At 35.3% G+C, this 23672-nt stretch overlaps 3 protein-coding genes across 4 annotated transcripts; all 3 read right to left on the bottom strand.

Annotated features, from left to right (window-relative positions):
• Positions 1-1189: 1189 nt before the first annotated feature.
• LOC111997461 (succinate dehydrogenase assembly factor 2, mitochondrial) lies at positions 1190-5312 on the bottom strand. Of its 2 annotated transcripts, none has more exons than XM_024029548.2 (6): positions 5180-5312; positions 5011-5048; positions 3694-3969; positions 3435-3561; positions 1734-1802; positions 1190-1628 (listed from the first exon to the last, which is right to left on the bottom strand). In XM_024029548.2, the coding sequence occupies exons 3-6, from the start codon at positions 3882-3884 to the stop codon at positions 1482-1484; spliced, it is 534 nt and encodes a 177-aa protein (XP_023885316.2). In that variant the 5' UTR covers positions 3885-3969; positions 5011-5048; positions 5180-5312; the 3' UTR covers positions 1190-1481. The 2 variants fall into 2 exon arrangements, with proteins under 2 accessions (XP_023885316.2, XP_023885315.2); XM_024029547.2 differs by having other exon boundaries at positions 3694-3929.
• Positions 5313-6792: 1480 nt separating this feature from the next.
• Positions 6793-11744, bottom strand: LOC111997451 ((+)-neomenthol dehydrogenase). Its single transcript, XM_065767091.1, has 4 exons — positions 11352-11744; positions 8401-8659; positions 7825-8019; positions 6793-6912 (listed from the first exon to the last, which is right to left on the bottom strand). The coding sequence occupies exons 1-4, from the start codon at positions 11441-11443 to the stop codon at positions 6793-6795; spliced, it is 666 nt and encodes a 221-aa protein (XP_065623163.1). The 5' UTR covers positions 11444-11744.
• Positions 11745-12263: 519 nt separating this feature from the next.
• On the bottom strand, positions 12264-15615 carry LOC136061078 (uncharacterized). Its single transcript, XM_065767095.1, is given in 5 exon segments — positions 12264-12795; positions 12798-13044; positions 13957-14151; positions 14533-14791; positions 15416-15615. Coding segments are annotated over 5 exon segments (939 nt in total). The 5' UTR covers positions 15508-15615; the 3' UTR covers positions 12264-12649.
• Positions 15616-23672: the final 8057 nt, after the last annotated feature.

Below are 23672 nucleotides of genomic sequence, written 5' to 3'. Positions count from 1 at the left end.
GAAAAAATGTTTAAATAATTGATGAAAGTCCAAAATTTTTATAAGGCATTAAAGAAATATGCACAACCTAACCCAACCCAACCCAATTGGGTTGGTTTCTACACACATGATGGGTTGGAGTTTTTCAACATAATAAATTACAGTTGAGATAAAAAGACTCTTCAACCTAATCCATACACACCCCTAGTTACACTTCATGTAGTTTTGCTATTATTCTTTTTCTATTGTTCTCTATGTATTCTCACATCACATTATTGGCATTTCAATTCCATTACATCATTTTTCTCCCAATTAGTCTAAAATACAATAATTCTTAGTTAAAAAAAAAAATTTATTGACACAATTATTATGATTGGTGTATAATTAGAATAACATCAATGATGAATCGAAATAAAACTGATTGATCCAATCATGAAAAATATAGTATTACTAACATTACACTTCTTCTAGTTGGCTACCTTTCATTCTTATTGGTTCAATAGCCCTCCTTACTTTAATTTCTCTTCCGCTACCCTTTGAACTTAAATTTTAATATGAGATTAAAATTTTTAAAATAAATAGAACTCTTTCATCACATTTAAAATAACAAAAATCAACAAGAGACTTTAGCCTTTTATTAAACGGAATCCTCCCTTTCGACACATATTTGTTTCGACTTGTTTCTTTAAAAATAAAAAAATAAAAACAGTTTTGACTTTTTGACAAAAGAGGAGCATGGCCGTGAGGGTGGTCGAAATATGTACATATTCATATTGTTTGCACTGGGCGGTGGCTTTGACAATTGCAACATAAGCTGTGCAATGTTCATTGAATGTAATTAAGGAGTAAGGACTGCTTGTTTCTTCTTTAGGTAACTTCAATCCGCTCGAAATTGCATGAATAGTCAATCATTTCAATCAGGACCCTTTGAAACACATATAATCCTTGGTTTACAAGGGGAAAATATTTAGCTATCATTACATAGCTTATGGATTCCGAGTGCTTCAATGGAGAAAAAGAGAGAGCTATTATGGATTCGTTGAGTTACTAAATTCTTCCAAGCAAAATATCTACAATCAAGTGTTATATCTTTACGTCCATTGCAATTTCCTTATGAACGCCCCATTTTACAATTGTTTTTCCTTTTACTTTCCTTTTTGCAGCAGGAATTTTTGTTCCATTTAAAAGTTGAAGTACCAAGAGAACAAAGTAGATTGAAAATATGCTTTCATATATGTAGAAGTTTGGACAGACCAAACCCTGGCATAAACCGTTAAGAGTTATAATATACTACATTACATAAGCAACTATGGATACAGTACCTGGGCCTAGAGGCAAGACCCCCATAATGACCCCCATAATGGTTTTGTCTAACCACAGTCCTTATTCATTTCTTGAGAAGGTATGGGACAGCAAATAGCAACCATATAACAGAAATTCATATCCTTATTCATACAAAGAAACGCGTCATATGAGACCTAGTTGAGAGGTGGATCGCAAAGCTACTGGTTCCCAGCAATAGGGCCGTCCCGACCTTTCTTAATATCATCCCACCCTCTTACCCATGGCTGCCCAGGCATGGCTCGTGTTTCAGGAGCAGAGTAGGCGTTGAGGTTGTTCATAACCTTGTCATGCAGGGCTGTAAACACCTATAACATTTGAATATTTTGAGAGTAAGAATGGGTACTCCCAAGACATAAGAAAAGCAAAGGAAAATAACTAAATTGAACTTTCATCTCTTGATCATAACTCACAGGATTTTTTTCCAGTCCTTCAGGGGGTTGCTCCTGGGCAGTAAGCCACTTCCACAGGTCTGGGTTTTCCTGAAGAAAACACCACATTCAAATAAAAACACAATATATTGAACATTTAGTCTCTCTTCCCTAGGAAATAGTTTATTTTCTAATAGAAATCACAGAGTTGTAAGCAGTATAAAGACTGAGAAATACTTTAGTTTATGCTAAATTGGCACTCAAATATAGAACTTGCACACCTCCCCTGTAAAGAAAGTTGTACCTTGATCTTTAGCAAAATGAGAATATAAAAAAACTGAGAAACACATCAGTTTATTCTGAACTCACACTCAACTAATAAAACTTGCATACCTTTCCTCACTTAAGAAGTATGTAACATGATATTTAGAGAAATTAGAACATCAGAGTGAGGATTCAATTCCTTTCCCTTTATAGTAAACCCATCTCACACCAAACATATTGTGATCAAGCAAAAAAGATACTTGAAATAACACTCATTGCCTTTTGCAAGTTATGGAGACAACTTTAGGAATAGTGCTGACCAAGAAAGCCAGTGATCCAAAAACAGAATGACCAAGCAACCTGCCACAATGTCACTTGCCAAAAACCCCATGATCTAAAAAGCAACTGAATTCCTGAATCCCTTGGATCAGTCAAATGCTTTAGATGTTTTCTTTATCTCATTTCAGGCCAATTTCAATTAAGTCATTGCAATCTATCTTGACAATCAGCACTATTCACATATTTTTGACTAGCTGTTAGTTATGGAACACTGTTTTTAACTAGTTTAGGAATGTGTATCATTGTAAGCTCGATCTTGGCTTTATCAGGGTCAGATAACTATTAGGATTAACAAAATGCATAGCACTTGCAGAAAGTCTTCTGAATTGTATCGGAAACTAGAAATATGCAAACTGGAATGTGCATAATTGGCGAAATGGATGGCTTATGAGAAACTCAATATGACTAAATATCATAAAACTAGAGTCTCATCAAATTCCATAGAACAAAACTTTAGCTACAATTTTAGCAAGGAATAATTAGTTTATTCATAAAATACATAGGTCAATGTAGACATTAGAAGCTGGTGCAAGAATGAGCCTGTCTTCATATAATTGTCGTAAAGGGTCAAATTGGCACAATGATATGTGGGGCAAAAGTCTTCAATTGGTGAAGGACTTTAGGTTAAAAGATACAGATTCTATAATTAAACTGTTCTATATGAAAAAGGCCAAATAAATAGAAATTGCCAAGGCAATCACTGTAGTAACATGTCTATTTTGCAAACACAGTTTAAGGTCACAAATCACCATAAGCGCACATCATTGTCACATATCAATGAGTATGAAATTATTTATCTTGAAGAAATACACCCCAAATCAGAAAAATTATGGTATCAAAAGAATCGCTTTGCTAAATTGAAGGATTCTATCGGTGATAATAAATTTTTAAAATGACTAAAACTTCACAGATGTCCTCTAATTTTTTGAGGATACATACAGAATATTTTTGCATGAACAACAAATATGGGCATGCAATCGTACAACAATAGTTAATAAAAGAAAAAATGAATTGAATTATAAATATAAAAGGCATGTCCTCTGTGTGTTGAAAAAGAAAATTCATTTATTGTCAAGGCTGTAATGGCTTATGACCAACACTAAAGCGCGAGAATAGAATAGTCGTATAGAATAGCTGTACCAGGTCAAGGACATGAACGAGAGATTTAATACCATTCTCATCCATGGAATGAATATGCTCCTCCACCCATTTCCCAAGAACCAAATCCAACTCCAAAAACCCTCGTTGTTTGCTCCTATATATCAGTCTGTTTCCCGCATCCAAGGGAGAAAAGATTTTAGAAGAAATTAAAAATTGAGATCTCCATCAAAATTAAAATGTGACAAAGAAATCAAAGCCCAAAGTATGATTATATTAAGACAAAGAAATAAAGTGGAACCTGTTAAATAATTGTCTCTTGCTCTCTTCATTGGAGAGATCGATATCAAGCGATTGGGTATTTGAAGAAAACCCAGAAACCCAACGATATTGAGGCTTGAAAAGGGCCTGAGGGGAAGTGGCAGCAATGGAGCTCCGATTGGAATTTAGGATTTTGCACACACTAATCAGACTTCTTCTCAAACTCGCCATTTTGCTTTACAAATAGCAAATCGTTCAGATGGGTTCTTTTTCACACTTCACAAATACAAAACCATGGGGGTGTGACTGTGAGTTACTGTGGACAACAAGAAAGAAGGCAAACAGAGAAATTTTATGCCACAACTATTGTAGGGCTAATAGAACTAGTCGCTAACCCAAGTAATGCACAAGATAGTTCAACAAAAGGAATATATATGTTCACTTTGCGCAAAGATACAGTCGCTTGAAACGTGAAGCATAACCACCTATTTACAATATGACTCAAGGCATACCATACGATGCACAGGTTGCTAAAAACAACGAAGTACTATAAGAAAACTCATGTATTCCACTATACTTTGGCAAAGAAGCAGTACCTATCACTATATACTATCTAATCTATTGGCATCTGCATAGTATATGAACTAAAAATATGAAAAAGAAAGTCTATCAGAACATGAAGCAATAGAAGTATGCATAGAAATAATGCTTCTATATGGAATTTAATCAAACACATTATGGGTTATTTGTTTTGCAATTTTGCCAACTTATAATCAAACACAAAATATAGTCAAAGGAAAGAATAGATATCAGCATATAAAAATATCTCAATCATGTTAACGGATGCTCTATTGCCAGCTGGGTGCAACTTATTTCTTCATTGCATTCTAATTTCAAAAAAGAAAATCTATCTGATGTAAAAATTTCTTAAAGTAGTCTCTCATGTAAAAATTACTTACACTAAAACGTAACTTGATAATTCACAAAAATCACGAAAAATCTTGTCCAATAAGAGAAATGAAACCACCACATGTTTCATGGAATTAATATTGGGAAGATTAAACTTATCAGAAATATATAAGAAATGAAAATCGCATATAAATTAATTGCTTTGGCCAGGGGAAAAAAGAACATGAATTCTTAGCACCACCCGGTTCACCAAACAATCCAAGTCAAACCTACACCACCAAAAATAAACAATTCCAACTAGCCAACAGCAGAACAACCTCAATTCTCATTCTACAAAACCCAAACCCAAGTGAATGACTGAAACACAGAGAGAGAGAGATTTTTAACATCCCATATCAATTTCATTAAAAAAAACGTGAATGAATCGATAAAAGAGGAAAAGGCAAACCTTTTCAGTGGGCAACAACCTTCTGTTGTCACAGGGTCCTGAAAATGTTGACACACAAACAAAAGCGCAATGTCTTAACAACTGAAACCAATTTTTCATTATTACAGTAGAAAGATAAAAGAACCTCTAAGCTGATTCAAAGAAAAGAGATACAAACATATATAAGTACCTGATTCTCGAATCTGAAAAAGAGGAGAAATCCTGAACTTCAAAGTCAGATGATCGGGATTGAGGGAAAGGAACAACCTTTTTTTTTTTTTTTCCTTTCTTCTCAAAGTTTGTTTTATTTATTTAGTTCAATCTCCTAAAACAGTGATTGGCTTCCAGTCTTTACCGGTACCCTAAAACCAAAATTTAAAATAAATAATCATTATTACACAAAATCTTACGTGGAAACCTTTGAGCACACAAAATCTAAAGGAGTCAAATAAAAAATAGATTAATACTGACGTGGAAAACTTGTGAGCACCCAAAATCTAATAAAGGAGTCAAAGAAAAAGAAAATCAACTTTTTTATTTGAGAAAAAAAAAAATCAAAGGTTTTTGTTTCCTTTATGCAAGTGGTAGAATAAAAGTCCAACATTTGTAAGATTATAATTATAGTCCATAGATGAAAATTAATTTTTAATAAATACAACTTTTTTTTTTTTTTTTTTGGTGGTGGTCTCGACTCTGGAATGTTTTAAAATACCTAGTATTCTAAAAAAAAAATTAAATGTATGATGTAAGGACGCAATTTAAGTCTCAAACCCAAAAATTAAAAAGATCTAGGCTCAAAGAGCCTAGTATAATGAATTTATAGAGAGTGGGTTGAAAAACTAGGCTCTAATGAGTTGGATAGCAATTATAATATACTCAAATGACAATAAAGTAATGATAGACTGGTTTTCTTTAAAAAAAAAATCGTCATTGGCACAGCCCCAGGATATCAATTCTTATATATATTTCTTGAAGTTGATTACAAATATAGCTCTTATTGCTACAGTATTTCTTTCTTAATTCTTCGATCCCTCTCTCACAGGGCCTCCCTTTTATTTTATACTCTCTTTTTCCTTTCATCTCTGCCCTTCACGTGTAGATTAGATTGTTGGTGTTGATTCCTGTCACATCAGCACCTTCCTGAAGTCTCTGGGGAGTAATTGTAAGGCTGAAAACTATTATTCAAGTATCACTTTTTCATTAATGTGGCCAGAGAGTTAGCTGTAGAGCATTCAATACGGTGGTAGCAGTTTTCTCTTAGATATTTCTTAGCTCCCATTTGTCCTGTATGTTCATAATGCATATCCTTATCAATAGAATTTCTTGGAATGTCACTCTGGATGACAGAACACACTTTCTGACCTCTGCTTCGTTTAGCTGAGATACTCCTCATCGGCTTACCTTTCCCAGCCTTCTCATTCGTAGCTTGTTCATAGAGTTTTGAGTAGGGGTGTGAATGAGTTAGGTTAAGGAGATTTTTTAACCCAACTTACCATGGTAGGTAAAAAAAAAATCAACCTAACCCAACCCAACCCACATAGGTCGGGTTGGGTTGGGTTGAACCCATGGGTTGGACTAAATTGAGTAGAAAAAAAAATCTAAATATAAATATATTAAAAAAACACAAAAATTAGTATTAATGTAACTCCTTAAAGGCAAACAACAATAATGACTAAACAACAATAATAATTTACTAGGGTTTATGTGAATTAATTAGTTTTAATATAGGATAGAAAGAGCTAGTTATTTTAAAAAATTTATTAATTATATAATATATTTTAAATATATATATATATATATATATTAAATATATGTGTGGGTCGGGTTGTGCTGTAAGAAATTAGATACAGTCCTATCAATCAGTTCCTCTGTAAGTGAGTCCAAATTGCCTAGTTCTTCTCTCAAAGTCACATCTTCAATCCTCTGTCAGACTCAACACAAGGGGGAAAAACTTCAGTCAGGAGACTGTAAGTAGTTTCATATGGAGCTTTGAAAAAAATTAAAAAAATTCACCATGGAGCTTGCAAGCATCACAAATGAAAAGTTACTTGAGACTAATCTTTTACACAGCCTGTTATTTTTCAAGTAGATAGCATTACAACATACCAATTACCACATGGTATCTCTTACCTTTTATAAAATTTTTTAAAAAAAATGCAGAAAAAGGACAGCAGAAGTTCAACAGAATTCAAATTTTATTGAGGAATAAGCTAAGAAAACAGAGTCTCTGACTAGAAACTTATATGCCAGAATTATTTGAGTAAAAATGAGATGAGTAAGAAGAATAAAAAGCATTCTACATTTAATTAGGCATAGCCATTGGTATAAGAGTCAACGTATTCTGCCATAGCTGTGGCAGTAAGATTGTGATTGGATAATACGTCCACTATTAGTAGATAAAACGATATTTTCAACTTCTAATCCCAATCCAGCCAGTTACATCTCCTAGTAATTAGACATCTACCACATCACATGGCATAACATGTATCTACATTTACTTGTTAAGTTATCTGACTTAAAATATAAGATATGCACCTCTTCACAGGTATACGAAGCAAGCATAGTATAGCCACAATAGGAGGCTAATGGACTTTAATTTCCATCTGGGAAAAGGGTAGTGGATCTAGTAGAGAAAAATCAGACAAGGTTGATAAGCCTACTTGAAAATTTTTTATCAACATACATTTACAATATAAATCTTCAACTTCAAGACTACATTTTTTTTTGATAGATAACTTCAAGACTACATTTCCAGGTCAGAAATCCATCCCAACAGGCAATCAATCCCAGAGAGAGAGAGAGAGAAAGTAAAGCACAATAAGAGCTTTTACTTACATTTCTTCTGCCATTCAATCTACCTAACCGGGAGCTCACATTAACAATTCTAGCACCAGCTGTAGAAGGCTTCATCATGGGTATCATAGCTTCAGTCATATTTTTGGTGCCAAAGTAATTGGTTGTAATAACCTTCCGGGCATATTCGACTGAATTATCAGACCCAAGATTGAAATTAACACCTGCGTTATTTACCTGCAAAATATCTTTTTGCATTATATTGGCTATCATATAAGTACATCTTATTAACAATCACAGAGAAATTTGAAATAAAAAAAGTTGCACCATTTAGTACTGGTCTTTTAAATTTTTGTTACTGTCCAAGATTCATGTGTAGCATTTTACATGTTCAAGCCAAGGATCAATTAAAGTTAAAGTCCCTTTCCTTTTGGCAAATGCAAATCTAATGCAAACCAAAGTCATTTTACAAAGAATTGCAAGAAAAGAAAGGAGCAGCTGGCCTTGTAAGAAAAAAGAATGTTTAATAAAAACAACAACAACATAACCAATCCTTAGTTCCAAAATTTTGGTATCAATAAAACAATAAATAGAAAAATTATGGTATTGGGAGCTTACCAGAATATCTAAACCACCATAGTTTTGTTGTAGCCAGTCAGAAAACTGTTTCCTAGATAAATGATCTAAGACGTCAAGTTGATGGAAGACAACATTGAGACCACCTTCTTGTAAGACCCGAGCCGCTTCAAGCCCAACATTACTGTCTCTTGATGTCAATATGACAGTCAATCCATGCGTTGCAAGCTGTCTAGAGATCTCAAATCCAATTCCTCTATTAGCACCGGTTACCACTGCAATGGTTTCTGAGGACCACCACCTATAAAAAGTAAATACACTCAAAAGAGATAATATATAATAAGAATACCATCCTTTATTTATTACCAAGAATAGTTTAGAAAGTGGTGGGTAATATAAATTTTGGATGAAGAAGAACCACTCCAGGGACACCAACTGAGTCGAAGTATGAACAAGATTTCAACCATTTTTACCTGGACCTGCAAGTTTAAAACAATCCTACTTCCTGCACTTTCTGATCAACCAGGAGGGTTAATAGGCAGAAACCTAGTTTCGAAATAGTGAGAAAAAATAAAATGGGATTTTCATTTTGGGCACTCAAACTGAGGCAATAGCATTGAGTTACGAGGCTGAGATAATTAAAAAAAAAAAAAGTAGGAGGATGGGGAAAAATAATGTAGAGCAGNTATTAAATATATGTGTGGGTCGGGTTGGGTTTGGCGAATTTGAAATTTTATGATTTAAACCCAACCCGACCCGCTATCAAATTTTTTTTTATAACCCAACCCAACTCACCAAGTATTAAAAACCGACCCAACCCGGCGGGTCGGGTCGGTTTTGATGGGTTGGCGGCACACCCCTAGTTTTGAGTCTTATATCTTCATTACTGTTTATCTATTCTCGGACCACTAAGCGACCTCGGACAAGGCCTAAGACCCAACATATATTCTTGAGCCCCTTAACCCTACATATGACATTTGCTTTAAAATAAATTATATAATATTTATTTTGAAATAATTACTCATATATAATAAAATTCAATCAAAAGTCTTTTAATATCAATTGTGCTAACTAAAATCAAAAGATTTATACAATTTTATTAATTAAGTTAACTAAAACCAAATATTTTAAGAAGTTAATTATGTATCTTTTTTTTATCCAAAGGTTAATTATGCCACTTTGAGGAACATAAAACACTATAATTAATTTTTCTTTCTATATTGTATAGTACAAAATATTAGATTGGTTTGTAGTATACATTAGATTAGATTTTAGATAATGCAGGTGAAGGCCATGAATGCTGGGCTAGGTGTCTCTCAACTCTCAAGACAAGACTCCTTCAATTGTGCCCGTGGCCTTTCTTCGTCCGCACAAGTCCTTCAGCTGTGTTACAAAGTGGCTTGGTAGATTTATTAGATTGTGTTACAACTTTTACAAGTCGTTTGAATGCCTGCATGTGGTGGTGTAGTGCTGCCACCCACGGACATAGATAGCTCTGTGTAGTATGAAGTGCCTTTCTAAGTTTCAAACCTTCTATTTTGCAATCAATATTTATTTAGTAGTTAGTACATCCCCCATTAATTGTCAACAGTGTCAATCATGAAATCTTAATGTTTTATGCAGTGGCGTCCTCCTTCATTGCCTGGTTATGCTGACTATGTCTAAATTAGCCTTGTGACCACTATGTGATGCCCAGAAAGCAACTCACCTTTCAAACAAAACATATCCAGTAGGATGCTCTTCATTTGAAATGGATCTTGTTCCCTCAGGTTAATTCGGTCATCAACACATCCATTCTCCTATCATTGTAACTTAGCACCACCTCATGTAAAATAAATAAATAAATAAATAGCCTCATGAGATGAGAAGTTGCCCCTACTCTTATCATCAGTGAAGAGAAATAGTGATCTCACCCCAAGAAAATAAGCATTCTCATGAAAACATATAACAGAATACTTAAATTTCAAAGGAATTGAAAATTTCCACAAGCATGAAAAAAGGCAGCCTGAATAAGAGAATACGAGGCACAAAATAACCAAGAGAAGCCTCTCAAGTCACAACTTAATATAGCCTCAAATGGCAACTATCCGTGTAAGTTAAATGGCCTTGTTATGCTTAAAGACGTCAATAAACATATTCTGACTTCCAAAGGAGTATCACAGAAGTGCTTGAAATCCCCATTTATGGATCAAACACATTAGGGTTTTCATAATATTCATCTCCATACCAACAGTGACAGTTGCTGGCTCTCATTCATTGACTAAATCCACAAGGCACTCCTTCAGTGCATAATGTAGTGCAACAAACATCTTTTCCTCAACAGTTTCAAAGTTTCCTTTGGCCTTTTGAACTTTTACAAGCTCTAAGAAAAAATATAGCTGGATGTTAAAGCCTGCAGTAGTCTTTGGTCTAATTGCTTTAGAAGTTTATTTCACGCCTCTCTGCAAAAAATTTCCCTGTTACTGCCTGGTCAGGGAGGAGGGCAAGCCATACTCCAGTATCAGCTCCTTCCTCAACTGAAATGTTCCCAGCATAACCTGTCATAGCAGTCTTCACCCAGCCCGGGCAATAGCAGTTAATATAAATTTTGTGACCATCTGGCCGGTCAGAGAGTACCTTTGCCATTAGCCTGGTGTAAGCATTAATTGCAAGTTTTGATACTGAGTAGTCAGTAAATGTTTGCCAGCCACCTGATGTCCAAGTGCTGTCTTCTACTTGCTGTAAGCCATGTCACCTCCCAAAAGAAGAGAACATATTATTCTTTGTATTCACTAATTTAAATGAATCGCTGGTATTCTTCATTAGACTAGCTAGGAGGAGCAGTTGCTATGGTGTTTTTAAGGTTATGCAATTTTGGAATCGAAATTCTAATTCAGCCTTAACTTAAAAGAAAAGAATATGTCAAAACAGATGAATCAAAAACATACAGAACGAACAAATGATTGCGATTCGATTCGATTCATTTAAAAGAAAAAGAAAAAGAAAAAGAAGACCTCTGGTGATCGGAATAGGGAATGGTCCTGAGAAGGGAAATTTCTTGCATTCTCTGTTCTCTTCTCTCCTTAGCTCGTTCTTTGCTTCCCATCGGAGCTGCTGCTGCTGCGTTGAGATTGAGATTGATGTCTATCTATGAGTATGAGTATGATTATGATTATGAGAGATGAGATACACCACCACCGGTGTGCCTGGTCTTATGGTCTATTTTTATAGAACTAAAATTTAGGTCAATACTCTTCTAGTAGCAATACCCGCCCTTCTCTCACCATTTCATTTTCATTTTTGGCTTTTTTGGTATATCAGAAATAGAAATTCACTATACTTCCATCCACGCTACTACGACGCGTGGACGCATGCTTTCTCCCTCGTTTGGTTTCAATATGCTCAACTCAACATCATTTTTTTACATGCCAAATTATCATTCATTCTCAATTTTTGGTTTGGAGTCTCCACTCTTAACTCTCCACTCATATCAGGCGGGTCGCTTTCAGTTCACAGCCACCCATAACTTGCCATGGAGAACCTGACCACCCAACTAAATATTCGGGTATATATTCAGGTTGGTATTGTGTTCGGTCTATGTATTTTTGGGCCTATTTTAGGCTTTGGATTCTTTCCTTATAAAATTAAATCTGAAAATTAATAATGTTTGGCCTTTGATTTTTTTTTTTTCTACCTTCTTTTGAAGAAATTAATTAAAACACTAGCTTCTGAGCACGCGGTCATGCGTGTCTCCAGAGACTTTTTTTTTTTTTTTTTTATCATCAGTGAAGAGAAATAGTGATCTCACCCCAGAAAAATAAGCATTCTCATGAAAACATATAACAGAATACTTAAATTTCAAAGGAATTGAAAATTTCCACAAGCATGAAAAAAGGCAGCCTGAATAAGAGAATACGAGGCACAAATAACCAAGAGAAGCCTCTCAAGTCACAACTTAATATAGCCTCAAATGGCAACTATCCGTGTAAGTTAAATGGCCTTGTTATGCTTAAAGACGTCAATAAACATATTCTGACTTCCAAAGGAGTATCACAGAAGTGCTTGAAATCCCCATTTATGGATCAAACACATTAGGGTTTTCATAATATTCATCTCCATACCAACAGTGACAGTTGCTGGCTCTCATTCATTGACTAAATCCACAAGGCACTCCTTCAGTGCATAATGTAGTGCAACAAACATCTTTTCCTCAACAGTTTCAAAGTTTCCTTTGGCCTTTTGAACTTTTACAAGCTCTAAGAAAAAATATAGCTGGATGTTAAAGCCTGCAGTAGTCTTTGGTCTAATTGCTTTAGAAGTTTATTTCACGCCTCTCTGCAAAAAATTTCCCTGTTACTGCCTGGTCAGGGAGGAGGGCAAGCCATACTCCAGTATCAGCTCCTTCCTCAACTGAAATGTTCCCAGCATAACCTGTCATAGCAGTCTTCACCCAGCCCGGCAATAGCAGTTAATATAAATTTTGTGACCATCTGGCCGGTCAGAGAGTACCTTTGCCATTAGCCTGGTGTAAGCATTAATTGCAAGTTTTGATACTGAGTAGTCAGTAAATGTTTGAGGCCAGCCACCTGATGTCCAAGTGCTGTCTTCTACTTGCTGTAAGAAATTAGATACAGTCCTATCAATCAGTTCCTCTGTAAGTGAGTCCAAATTGCCTAGTTCTTCTCTCAAAGTCACATCTTCAATCCTCTGTCAGACTCAACACAAGGGGGAAAACTTCAGTCAGGAGACTGTAAGTAGTTTCATATGGAGCTTTGAAAAAAATTAAAAAAATTCACCATGGAGCTTGCAAGCATCACAAATGAAAAGTTACTTGAGACTAATCTTTTACACAGCCTGTTATTTTTCAAGTAGATAGCATTACAACATACCAATTACCACATGGTATCTCTTACCTTTTATAAAATTTTTTAAAAAAAATGCAGAAAAAGGACAGCAGAAGTTCAACAGAATTCAAATTTTATTGAGGAATAAGCTAAGAAAACAGAGTCTCTGACTAGAAACTTATATGCCAGAATTATTTGAGTAAAAATGAGATGAGTAAGAAGAATAAAAAGCATTCTACATTTAATTAGGCATAGCCATTGGTATAAGAGTCAACGTATTCTGCCATAGCTGTGGCAGTAAGATTGTGATTGGATAATACGTCCACTATTAGTAGATAAAACGATATTTTCAACTTCTAATCCCAATCCAGCCAGTTACATCTCCTAGTAATTAGACATCTACCACATCACATGGCATAACATGTATCTACATTTACTTGTTAAGTTATCTGACTTAAAATATAAGATATGCACCTCTTCACAGGTATACGAAGCAAGCATAGTATAGCCACAATAGGAGGCTAATGGACTTTAATTTCCATCTGGGAAAAGGGTAGTGGATCTAGTAGAGAAAAATCAGACAAGGTTGATAAGCCTACTTGAAAATTTTTTATCAACATACATTTACAATATAAATCTTCAACTTCAAGACTACATTTTTTTTTGATAGATAACTTCAAGACTACATTTCCAGGTCAGAAATCCATCCCAACAGGCAATCAATCCCAAGAGAGAGAGAGAGAGAAAGTAAAGCACAATAAGAGCTTTTACTTACATTTCTTCTGCCATTCAATCTACCTAACCGGGAGCTCACATTAACAATTCTAGCACCAGCTGTAGAAGGCTTCATCATGGGTATCATAGCTTCAGTCATATTTTTGGTGCCAAAGTAATTGGTTGTAATAACCTTCCGGGCATATTCGACTGAATTATCAGACCCAAGATTGAAATTAACACCTGCGTTATTTACCTGCAAAATATCTTTTTGCATTATATTGGCTATCATATAAGTACATCTTATTAACAATCACAGAGAAATTTGAAATAAAAAAAGTTGCACCATTTAGTACTGGTCTTTTAAATTTTTGTTACTGTCCAAGATTCATGTGTAGCATTTTACATGTTCAAGCCAAGGATCAATTAAAGTTAAAGTCCCTTTCCTTTTGGCAAATGCAAATCTAATGCAAACCAAAGTCATTTTACAAAGAATTGCAAGAAAAGAAAGGAGCAGCTGGCCTTGTAAGAAAAAAGAATGTTTAATAAAAACAACAACAACATAACCAATCCTTAGTTCCAAAATTTTGGTATCAATAAAACAATAAATAGAAAAATTATGGTATTGGGAGCTTACCAGAATATCTAAACCACCATAGTTTTGTTGTAGCCAGTCAGAAAACTGTTTCCTAGATAAATGATCTAAGACGTCAAGTTGATGGAAGACAACATTGAGACCACCTTCTTGTAAGACCCGAGCCGCTTCAAGCCCAACATTACTGTCTCTTGATGTCAATATGACAGTCAATCCATGCGTTGCAAGCTGTCTAGAGATCTCAAATCCAATTCCTCTATTAGCACCGGTTACCACTGCAATGGTTTCTGAGGACCACCACCTATAAAAAAGTAAATACACTCAAAAGAGATATAATAAGAATACCATCCTTTATTTATTACCAAGAATAGTTTAGAAAGTGGTGGGTAATATAAATTTTGGATGAAGAAGAACCACTCCAGGGACACCAACTGAGTCGAAGTATGAACAAGATTTCAACCATTTTTACCTGGACCTGCAAGTTTAAAACAATCCTACTTCCTGCACTTTCTGATCACCACGGAGGGTTAATAGGCAGAAACCTAGTTTCGAAATAGTGAGAAAAATAAAATGGGATTTTCATTTTGGGCACTCAAACTGAGGCAATAGCATTGAGTTACGAGGCTGAGATAATTAAAAAAAAAAAGTAGGAGGATGGGGAAAAATAATGTAGAGCACAAAAGAGAGAACATATTATTCTTTGTATTCACTAATTTAAATGAATCGCTGGTATTCTTCATTAGACTAGCTAGGAGGAGCAGTTGCTATGGTGTTTTTAAGGTTATGCAATTTTGGAATCGAAATTCTAATTCAGCCTTAACTTAAAAGAAAAGAATATGTCAAAACAGATGAATCAAAAACATACAGACGAACAAATGATTGCGATTCGATTCGATTCATTTAAAAGAAAAAGAAAAAAGAAGACCTCTGGTGATCGGAATAGGGAATGGTCCTGAGAAGGGAAATTTCTTGCATTCTCTGTTCTCTTCTCTCCTTAGCTCGTTCTTTGCTTCCCATCGGAGCTGCTGCTGCTGCGTTGAGATTGAGATTGATGTCTATCTATGAGTATGAGTATGATTATGATTATGAGAGATGAGATACACCACCACCGTGTGCCTGGTCTTATGGTCTATTTTTATAGAACTAAAATTTAGGTCAATACTCTTCTAGTAGCAATACCCGCCTTCTCTCACCATTTCATTTAGGTTGCAAAACAAAACACACTACGACGCGTGCGCATGCTTTCTCTCGTTTGGTTTCATTTTATCGGCTTTTTATGAAATATATGAACATTCACTGATACTTATAGCATAATCTCACGTCATACTACGTCCATCCAGCGTCGGATACTACGACGATCGTCTTTCTCCCTCGTTGTACGTTCATCAGCTTTCTCCACTCAGTTGCTCGAGACTCATTCACATCATTTTTTTAGCATGCCAACTCATATCATCTCATTTTCTTTACAATTTTGGCTTTGGACAGTCTACCATTCTCTTATACTATTCATCTCATCTCAATATTTTGCAGTGCTTGGGTCAGTCTTTTCCAGTTTCTCTTACAGCATCCCATCACACTCATATCGCCAGTGCGGGTCGACGAACCTTGTACACAGCTTCAACATAGACCATCCACTATACGACGGTATCCATGATTGAGCAACCTGACCACCCAAGTTGGTCTATTAATATTCGGGTGTTCAGTAGTACTTCATGGATGTATTTGGTATTGGTGTTCGGTCTATGTATTTTTGGGCCTATTTTAGGCTTTGGATTCTTTCCTTATAAAATTAAATCTGAAAATTAATAATGTTTGGCCTTTGATTTTTTTTTTTTCTACCTTCTTTTGAAGAAATTAATTAAAACACTAGCTTCTGAGCAGCGGTCATGCGTGTCTCCAGAGACTTTTTTTTTTTTTTTTTTTTTTGTAAAAGTTAATAATTTGAATCCATTATAATTTGAAATTATTACATTTTTTAATCACAAAAAAACATAGGGGTGTGATGAGTAAATTACTTCATCCAAAACGTAAAACACTCATCACACCCTAGGTATTTCTATGATTGAAAAATATGTAATTTCAAATTATAATGGATGCAAATGATTAACTTTTACAAAAAAAATAAAAAAAAATAAAAAATAGAAGAGCAATTTGAAAACCATCAAGAGAGTAGTCCTATTTTATAGGTAACGTTTTAGTGGCAGTTAAAGATGTATTACTCATAAAAAAAAAGTGTATATATCTATTTAGTTTAGTTTAGTTGTTTTTTTTTTTTTTTGTTTTTTTTTTTTATAACAATTAGTTTTTTTTTTTTTTTTTGGGGATAAACATGGGTGTTCTTTTAAGGAAAAAAACATTAGTAATGTGGGTTGTTTAACTTATTTTTCTATTTAAAAAAAATAAATGTATAGTTATTTTGAAGAAGTGGATTAGTGCAAGTTAGACATGTATTTTTACTAGACTATCCTTTAATTTTGTCTCTACTTAAACCTAGGGATGTAGGGGTATTTTAGAACAAAAAAAATCCGGTCCAAATAGGGGGAAACTCCTTAAATAGTAGTATAGATTAAAGAAATTATTTTTTTGATGTAAAAATCGGAATTTCATTTAAACAAGGATAAAACATTACATCTTGAGACACAAGGTGCTCAATAATACAAAGTGTTTCCCCTGTTCAAGAAATAAAATCAGAAATGCCCCCAACATATTGGGCTAGAGCACAAGATGCTTTATTTCTAGAGTATGGGACATGTAGAAACTGCACTGAGCAAAACTAGTAAATCTTCGACAAAGAGCCCGAAATGTTATTAGCAATTTGAGTGGAAGGAGTTGAAATACCCCTCAAGGCATTCAAAACCACCTGGGAATCACCCTTAAAGATAGCCTCCTGGATCCCCATGTCTCAAGCAAACGCAATCGCTTCAACTTCAAGGGGTCCCAAAGGAACCTGCAATTTCTTGCTCATTGATGCTACTACTACACCATGATGATCCTGAATAATGATACCGTGTCTAGCTTCCTTTCGCTTCTCAACACACAGCACCATCCACATTAATTTTGTACCATGGTAGGGAGCTGTCATACACTCATACCGCTTCAGTCATCTCACGATAAGGTCAGATATTGTGGTTGGCCGTTTGGAACTCTTCTAAAAAGCCTTTGGCCCATCAGGCTAGCACAGCTGCTAGTTTTCTACCTTGACCATTATGAACTTCATTTCAGTTCGATCATATTCCCTAAGCCGTGGTGACCATGAGACCGATTAATTCAATATGAAAGTGTTAAAGTTATCCAAAAAAGCAATTGAACTAATTAAAGCTACAATCTTAGGGGTTGTTTGGATTTTATGTTTTCATAACTCATAATTCTGTTTCTATTACCCAAAACTCAAAAATGGTGGAATCCATCACTGAAAGGCTTGTTTGGATTTTGTTTCTACTTATTATTTCCATTACTCAATTCTCTGATTTTTGAGTGATGAGTTATAGAAACTGAAAACATCTAAAAACACATTTTAGGTGTTTTTCAGTTTCTATAACTTTGTTTTAATGGCATTTCCGTAATTAAACATACATAGAGGGACCCACTAGTTAGGTCAGCCGCAACTTTTGACCCTTTTTTTTTCATTGGGTTTTGTGAGGTGGTCTTCTTCTTCTTCTTCTTCTTTTTTTTCCTTTCACACGGGTCTTCTTCATCTTCCTTTTTTTTTTTTTTTTTCACATTAGTTTTTGGGTTTGGTTGCATTTTTTTCCCCCACTTCTCATGATCTTTTCTCTAACACACAAACACAAACCCACAAACATGTGCACACACACACACACACACAAACACACACAAAACTGATTTAAAAAAAAAACCCACCCGATCGCGCTGCCGTACACATCGGAGAGATGGGTGTTGTTTNCCAAGTTTTTTTTTTTTTTTTTTTTTTTTTTTTTGTAAAAGTTAATAATTTGAATCCATTATAATTTGAAATTATTACATTTTTTAATCACAAAAAAACATAGGGGTGTGATGAGTAAATTACTTCATCCAAAACGTAAAACACTCATCACACCCTAGGTATTTCTATGATTGAAAAATATAGTAATTTCAAATTATAATGGATGCAAATGATTAACTTTTACAAAAAAAATAAAAAAAAATAAAAAATAGAAGAGCAATTTGAAAACCATCAAGAGAGTAGTCCTATTTTTAGGTAACGTTTTAGTGGCAGTTAAAGATGTATTTACTCATAAAAAAAAGTGTATATATCTATTTAGTTAGTTTAGTTGTTTTTGTAGGGACTCAATTTGGATTAGACCCAGAGTATGAATGGATTTTCAGCCTAACAAGCCCCAAACAATAAATTTGTAGAGAATGGATTGAAGGTTTAGGCGCTGGCGGTCGTTCACCAAGCATGAACTCTCTTCTTTTATATATAAAAAAAAAAATACTTAAACTATTTACAGCTGGGGGATGCTTCTCGGCCATGGGACGAGGAGCCCTTTTTCTTCCTTCCTTTCCCCCCCCTCTAACTTTACTCGCTCCTCTTTATATAGTCTTCATTGTCCTATCTCGTTCTTCCATCTGTTGATTATCCATTCGTCTTTCTTCTGACCGTCCGTCATATCAGAGGCCTTATCAACACTCAAGTGGTTCACACTGATCAACGTCGCCCTGCTAAGGGGTTGCATCCCCATTAATGCGGCCAGAGGGGTTAGGTGAATGCATTAAGTGTGGAGGTGACAGCTTGCTTTGGGCTTGTCCCTTCCCAAAATTATCCTTAGTATGCCGAGGACAAAGAGGTCCTCGCGTGGGTCCAAAAAAGAGTCTCTCCCTAATTTAGCCTTGGATGGTCATCCTTCCTCGGCGCGGGCCTTGGGCCTACTACACAATGGGCTGAGGTTATCAGGCCCACGGGCCCCACAATAACCCTCAAAACCCTGCTGCACGTTCCCTCGGACGGGAAGGAGGGTTTTGATATCTATGGGCCCTCTAGACGAACCGCCCCACTTCCGTCCGCGCTAATGCTGGCGACTTTTCGACTGCTCGATGCACGTTTTGACATTTCAAGACTCAGTGTGTGCCCACATTAAATTTTGGCAGCACCACGTTTCCCACTTTCAACGGTGTGATGGTAGTTGTTTGGTGGGATCTCCTACTTTTATGGGCAAGCGGTTACATTTGAGGAGCCTAAGGGGAGTATAGTACTGCTTGAACCGTCTGGTTTCCTCATTTTCGCGCTTACGACCATTGGTGTGTATAATTTGAATCTGGTTCAACTTGCATACTGCCTGAAGAGAATCGTCATATTTCTGTAAGTCTTCTCTTCCGGTGATCCCAAATAGTCCCTGATTCTATTCCTTCTTCTCTCTCTGGAACCTTAGTTTACCGGTGGCGGTCTTGACGAGGCGAGGGAGCTAATATTTTTATGGGTTCGGGTTTGTGTTTTGGGAGAGATGGGTGTTGTTGTTGTTGTTGTTACTATTTTTGTTTTGTGGTTGAAGCTGATTTTGTTAACAGAAGGGTCTGACTACTTTACAGGAATGGGTCCCACAAAAAAGTAGAAAAATTGAGTGATGAGAAGGTGAGTGAAGTGTGCCAAACAGGTGGGTATAGAAAATTGGGATATTTTAAGTGATGGGTGATAAGTGGCGAAAATTGAGTGAGGAATGATGAATGATGAAAAAAAAAATCCAAACAAGGCCTTAATAATTAAAAAAAATTATCATATACAATTACATCCCTATTAGGATAAATTTAAATTCTTATAATATCATTTTATGATAAAATGAAAATTAATAATATTTGGCCTTTGAATTTTTTTTTTCTACCTCTAATGAAAGAAATTAATTAAAACACTAGCCTCTAAGCACGAACGTTATTATTATTTTTTTTATAAAAGTTAATAATTTGAATCCATTATAATTTAAAATTATTACATTTTTCAATCACAAAAAAACCTAGGGGTGTGGTGAGTAAATTATTTCATCCAAAACGCAAAACACTCATCACACCCTCAAGTATTTATGTGATTGAAAAATGTAATAATTTCAAATTATAATAGATACAAATGATTGACTTTTACCAAAAAAAATAAAAATAAATTGAAGAGCAATTTGAAAACCATCAAGAGAGTAGTCCTATTTTGTAGGTAACATTTTAGTGACAGTTAAAGATGTATCTACTCATAAAAAAAAGTGTATATATCTATTTAGATTAGTTTTATTTATTTATTTATTTATTTATTGATATTTTGTTTTGTTTTTGGATAAACATGGGTGTTCTTTTTAAGGAAAAAAAAGAGTAGCAATGTGGGTTGTTTAACTTATTTTTCTATTTTTGAAAAAAAAAAATGTATAGTTACTTTGAAGAAGTGGGTTAGTGGAAGAGCGTTTCTATTTTGTAGGTAATGTTTTAGTGCAAGTTAGACATGTATTTTTACCAGACTATCCTTTAGTTTTGTCTCTACTTAAACCTAGGGGTGTAGGGGTATTTTAGAATAAAAAAAATCCAGTCCAAACAGGAAAAACTTCTTAAATAGTAGTATAGATCAAAGAAATTATTTTTTTGATGTAAAAATCGGAATTTCATTTAGACAAGGATAAAAACATTACATCTTGAGACACAAGGTGCTCAACAATACAAAGTGTTTCCTCTATTCAAGAAATAAAATCAGAAATGCCCCTAGCATATTGGGCTAGAGCACAAGATGCTTTATACAAACTGCATTGAGCGAAACTAGTAAATCTTAGACAAAGAACCCGAAATTAGGGATGACAATTTCTGCCCGACCCACGGATACCCGGCCCGATAAAGAATAGGGTTGGGTTTGGGTTAAAAAAAAAAACCAAAGTGGGTTGGGTTTTGAAAAAAAAAACCTGGCCCAAACCCGACGACCCAACCACTTAGATATAAAATTACCCAAAAACCCTATATATATATAAACTAATAAAACCCTACCTCTCAATCTCATTTCACTCAAGCACTCAGCCGCCCCATCCCTACCCTCTCATTTCCTCACTCCCACTCACCCTCAATACTTGTCTACAACTTACATATATGTCAATACCCAATAGTAAATGAGACAGCTGAGAGTGAAATCTTCTTCTGTTCAAAGCATCTTTTTGGATAGGATAGACATTACAAGACCATAAGCTAAGTACAATAGCTTTATATCCTTCAATGGACCTTCATTGTCCAAGTCATTTGACCTCCATAAATTGATTGTGTAATTAATCCCAAGAACCTGGAAAAAAAAAAAGCATATGGAACCAAAACAAACCATAGCTAAACTTTAAACCTCAATTTACAAACATAATTTTTTTTTTAGTTATAGTTACTAGGAAATGAACCCCAAACACTGAACCACCACAAAGGTGGACATGCCATCATTCTTCATCAATTTTAGCTTTCAGAAATTTGCCAAGTTCAGATGGTACAAAGAATTAGAACAAACATCCAATAAAAAAAAAAAATTATTCACAGTTTAGAATGAAAAAAAAAAAAAAAAAAGGATCAAATTGGTCCATTCTATGCTTATATTGTCATGTGCTCATTTCCACTCTTTTCTCTTTTCCTTTTTGTTTTATTATGTATGCAAAGGATGATTTCTAGCAAGGTCTCCTGCTACATTCCCTCACTACAAAAAACGCGGTTTTTAGCCGCGTTTTGTAGCCGCGTTTTTGTAAAACGCGGCTACAGGATGGAGTTTTAGCCGGGTTTTTAAAAAACGAGGCTCCAGGCTAGACTTCGAGCCGCATTTTTGGAAAACGCGGCTCCAGGTTAGCCCTTGAGCCGCATTTTTTGAGGGTGAAGCTGCGTTTTTGTTTTTTTTTTCTTTTTCAAGTATGTCCGAGCTGCGTTTTCCAAACGCAGCTCAGGTAATGGTTAGAGCTGCGTTTAACCATTAAACGCGGCTTCAACATGAAGTATAAAAAAAAAAAAAAACACAACTCCACAGAAGAAAAAAATACCCTAACCTCTCGATCGACCTCAAAAAAACCTCTCAGACTACTCAATCTCAACTCCATCCACCTTCCTTCGATTCCCCTTCCTTCGACTCGATCCCCCTTCCTCCGATTCCCCTCCGATTCCCCTTCCTCTGAACTCGATCCCCCTTCCTCCGATTCCCCTTCCTCTCAACTCGATCTCAAACTCCTTCCCTCTCTTCCACCCTCTCCGAATCGCCGTCATCCTTTCGGTCTTCCATCCGCTCTCCATCCCCTTCTCATGGATCGGTAACACACACACACACACACACACTCTCTCCAACTCGCAATCTCACTGAAGACACTGTCGCAAGGCCGATTACGAGTAAGTTTTTAAAATTTTTTGATTTGCTTTGTGTTTTAGGGTCCCCAATTTTCGTTTAGGTTTAGATTTTAGGTTTACGGTTTCGATTTTCGATCTAGGGTTTCGATTTTGGGTTTAAATGTTCAATTTTCCCAATTAATTTCGTTCTAGATTTGGATTCAAAAATTAGGGCTAAGGAATCTCTCTGATTCTCTCTGATTTTGTTGCAGGCTTGTTGGAGGAGCCGGTGATATCAAGCTTACTAAAGATGGCAACAGTCTTTTGAAAGAATGGTGACTTCTCTCTCCTCTGTCTCTCTCTCTCGCTTTGTTTGATTGACCTAGTACCCATTTGATCTGCCAGACTCGCATTATGGTATCAAGTAAAGCTTTAAATGTAAAATTTTAGATTTTTTTTTTTTTTTTGGGGGGGGGGCGATTTAAAGCTTTGAAAGTTCTTTAGGGAAGTTGTGTAATTTAATTTATTACGACTTTTAACTATTTGTTCTTTGATTGCTTTAACACCTCAACACCTCATTTTAGTCCTTAATCGTGTTCAGGGCGTCAGGTAGGGTTTGTAGAGAGAAAAGAAATAGTGAGCAAGAATTCTGGGCATTTTGTTTAACGTGTGTACTGTGTATGTGCTGTATATTGATCAACCTTTGCATCAAAATTGAGAAAATCATTGACATTCAACACTGTTGGAAGAACAGAAACTTGAGAGTAGATTTGGAATGGGAGAGTAAATGTGGGAAATTGTTTCATGCTTCATTCCCACCAAAAATGCTCACAATGTTTTTCCTGTGGTGATCGTACTATGTATTCCCTTTTGAGGTGTTTATTAGGCATTTGATATTTGACAAATAATGTTGCTTGCAGCTGATTACAAGAATGAAACCGAAGTTG

This window comes from Quercus suber, unplaced genomic scaffold (genome assembly GCF_002906115.3).
Source record: "Quercus suber isolate HL8 unplaced genomic scaffold, Cork oak 2.0 scaffold_772, whole genome shotgun sequence".
NCBI classification, from domain to species: Eukaryota; Viridiplantae; Streptophyta; class Magnoliopsida; order Fagales; family Fagaceae; genus Quercus; species Quercus suber.
The sequence above is the reverse complement of the archived record's forward strand: the minus strand, read 5'-3'. Positions and strand labels throughout refer to the sequence as shown.